Here is a 1800-nt window from a genome sequence, read left to right as displayed (position 1 = left end):
GGAGACCCTCTTTGGGCAGCCGGTCAATGACTTTGGTGAGCATTTTGATGGCAGCTAGGTTGATGGGGTAATCAGCCGACTGGATGATGGGGCACAACACCTTAATACACTGATCGGGACTTATTGAGGTCGCCAACATAGCCGCTGCTTCTTCTGCAGCCCGTACCACCTGATACAGAGACAAAAGGACATTTTGTGTTTAGGTTTACATTTGCGCTTCAGTCTGAGCTGTCAGTCTGTGCTTGTGTCGGGAGCCCGGACCTCTTTGTGCGGGTCTTTATGTGCTTCTAGGGTCTTCATAATGGTGAGCTCCGCATAGTTTTTAAAGCGCCACGGCTGCCGGTTTAAGATCTCCTTCAGCACCCGCAGCGCTAATGCCCGAATGACATGCTAAGACAGAGAAAATTAAAGATCAGCAAGATCTCCTCATGATTCAGATTAGAGCGGGTTCACAGCAGTGAGCGTATGTTTGCATGCACCTCTCCATCCCCGAGTGTTTCTAGGAGCAGCAGGAGGATGGTTTTGAAGTGCTCGTCCCAAACATGCAGTTGCGTTTCTCTGATCAGCCGCATTAGCTCACACAGAGCGGCTTTCCTCTCTTCTACCCGCTCGCTGTGATTCGACAGCTCTTTCAGGAGTTCAGCAACCACCTCAGACTGGTCCACGCCGCTGTCTGTAACACCAACAGCAGAAAGGAAGTCAGACCCACACATGTGCGCACTTCACAAAGCAGCTACAAATAGCTATGGAAGTGCTTTACCATCAGTGAGGGACTCTGCATCTTGGTCTGCATCTTTCAGGCTTTTATTGAAAGGGGAGGAGGTGAAAGAAGAGTCCGAGTAGCTGACAGGCTGGTATTCCCTTGTTGGGCGGGGACTCGAGGAGAGGAGTGGCATAGTATTTAGCAGAGAGGTCTTGTTATCCAGCACCGTCCGACCAGAGTCTGTGGGCTGATCACCACCCTGCACAGAGACACATTCATAACACATCCGCGTTATAATTTAACAAATCATTGTTACAGACTTATTACACAGCTCTCTGAAATACTTAATTCTAATTGGTCAATCTTGATGAAAATTCTTCTTCTTAACTATATGCTTGGTTTTAATATCACTCCTTTTATGCACGCACAAATTGGGATATCAAAATTGCACTCTTCGATTGGGATTAGTTATATATTATTTTAGTTTCTTATTTTGAAATGGTTTTATTTTTACAAAAAAATTATATGATATGATATGGGGAAAAAACCCCCAAAGGAGTACTCAACTGTATTAATATTTAAATGATTATAATTAAACACATTAAAAATACATACTCTGTAATACAGGAGTTATACTATGCTTTCATTAATCAAACAGATTTTTTTTCATGAATATATGGTTGACCTGAACAATAAAAACTATAATCACACATATGGAAAATTATTTTGTTAATCAGGTAATCTACTGATTATAGTGATTTTTTTTTTTTTTAAAACAAACAAGCCTTAGTAATTTTAGTATGACTAATGACTAAGGCGGTAATAATTAGCTCAAATAAAATATCAAAACCAAGTAACTACATGGTTTTATTGAACAACACTGTTAAAATAAATAATGTAATATACACATACATAATATGAACATAAAATGTTTTTTTTTTGTTTTTTTTTTAAATGCATGATTTTTTCCACAGCCGAACAATGCACGCCGGAGATCCGGCACAGTGCCAGAAAACTTTAAGCCCTGATAATACTAAAAGTGTAATTATTTATTTTAGTAACAAACTAATATAAATAAACCATATTTAAATTTTTTT

General features: G+C 39.5%; 1 protein-coding gene across 1 annotated transcript in view; it reads right to left on the bottom strand.

Moving 5' to 3' along the window:
- LOC122351618 (CLIP-associating protein 1-like) overlaps nucleotides 1–1800 on the bottom strand; it is a 42377-nt gene that overhangs the window by 1565 nt on the left and 39012 nt on the right. Inside the window, 3 exon segments of the mRNA XM_043248827.1 lie at nucleotides 1–169; nucleotides 262–390; nucleotides 480–962. Coding sequence (XP_043104762.1) covers nucleotides 1–169; nucleotides 262–390; nucleotides 480–962 — 781 coding nt within the window.

Source organism: Puntigrus tetrazona, chromosome 9 (assembly GCF_018831695.1).
Source record: "Puntigrus tetrazona isolate hp1 chromosome 9, ASM1883169v1, whole genome shotgun sequence".
NCBI lineage: Eukaryota > Metazoa > Chordata > Actinopteri > Cypriniformes > Cyprinidae > Puntigrus > Puntigrus tetrazona.
The sequence above is the reverse complement of the archived record's forward strand: the minus strand, read 5'-3'. Positions and strand labels throughout refer to the sequence as shown.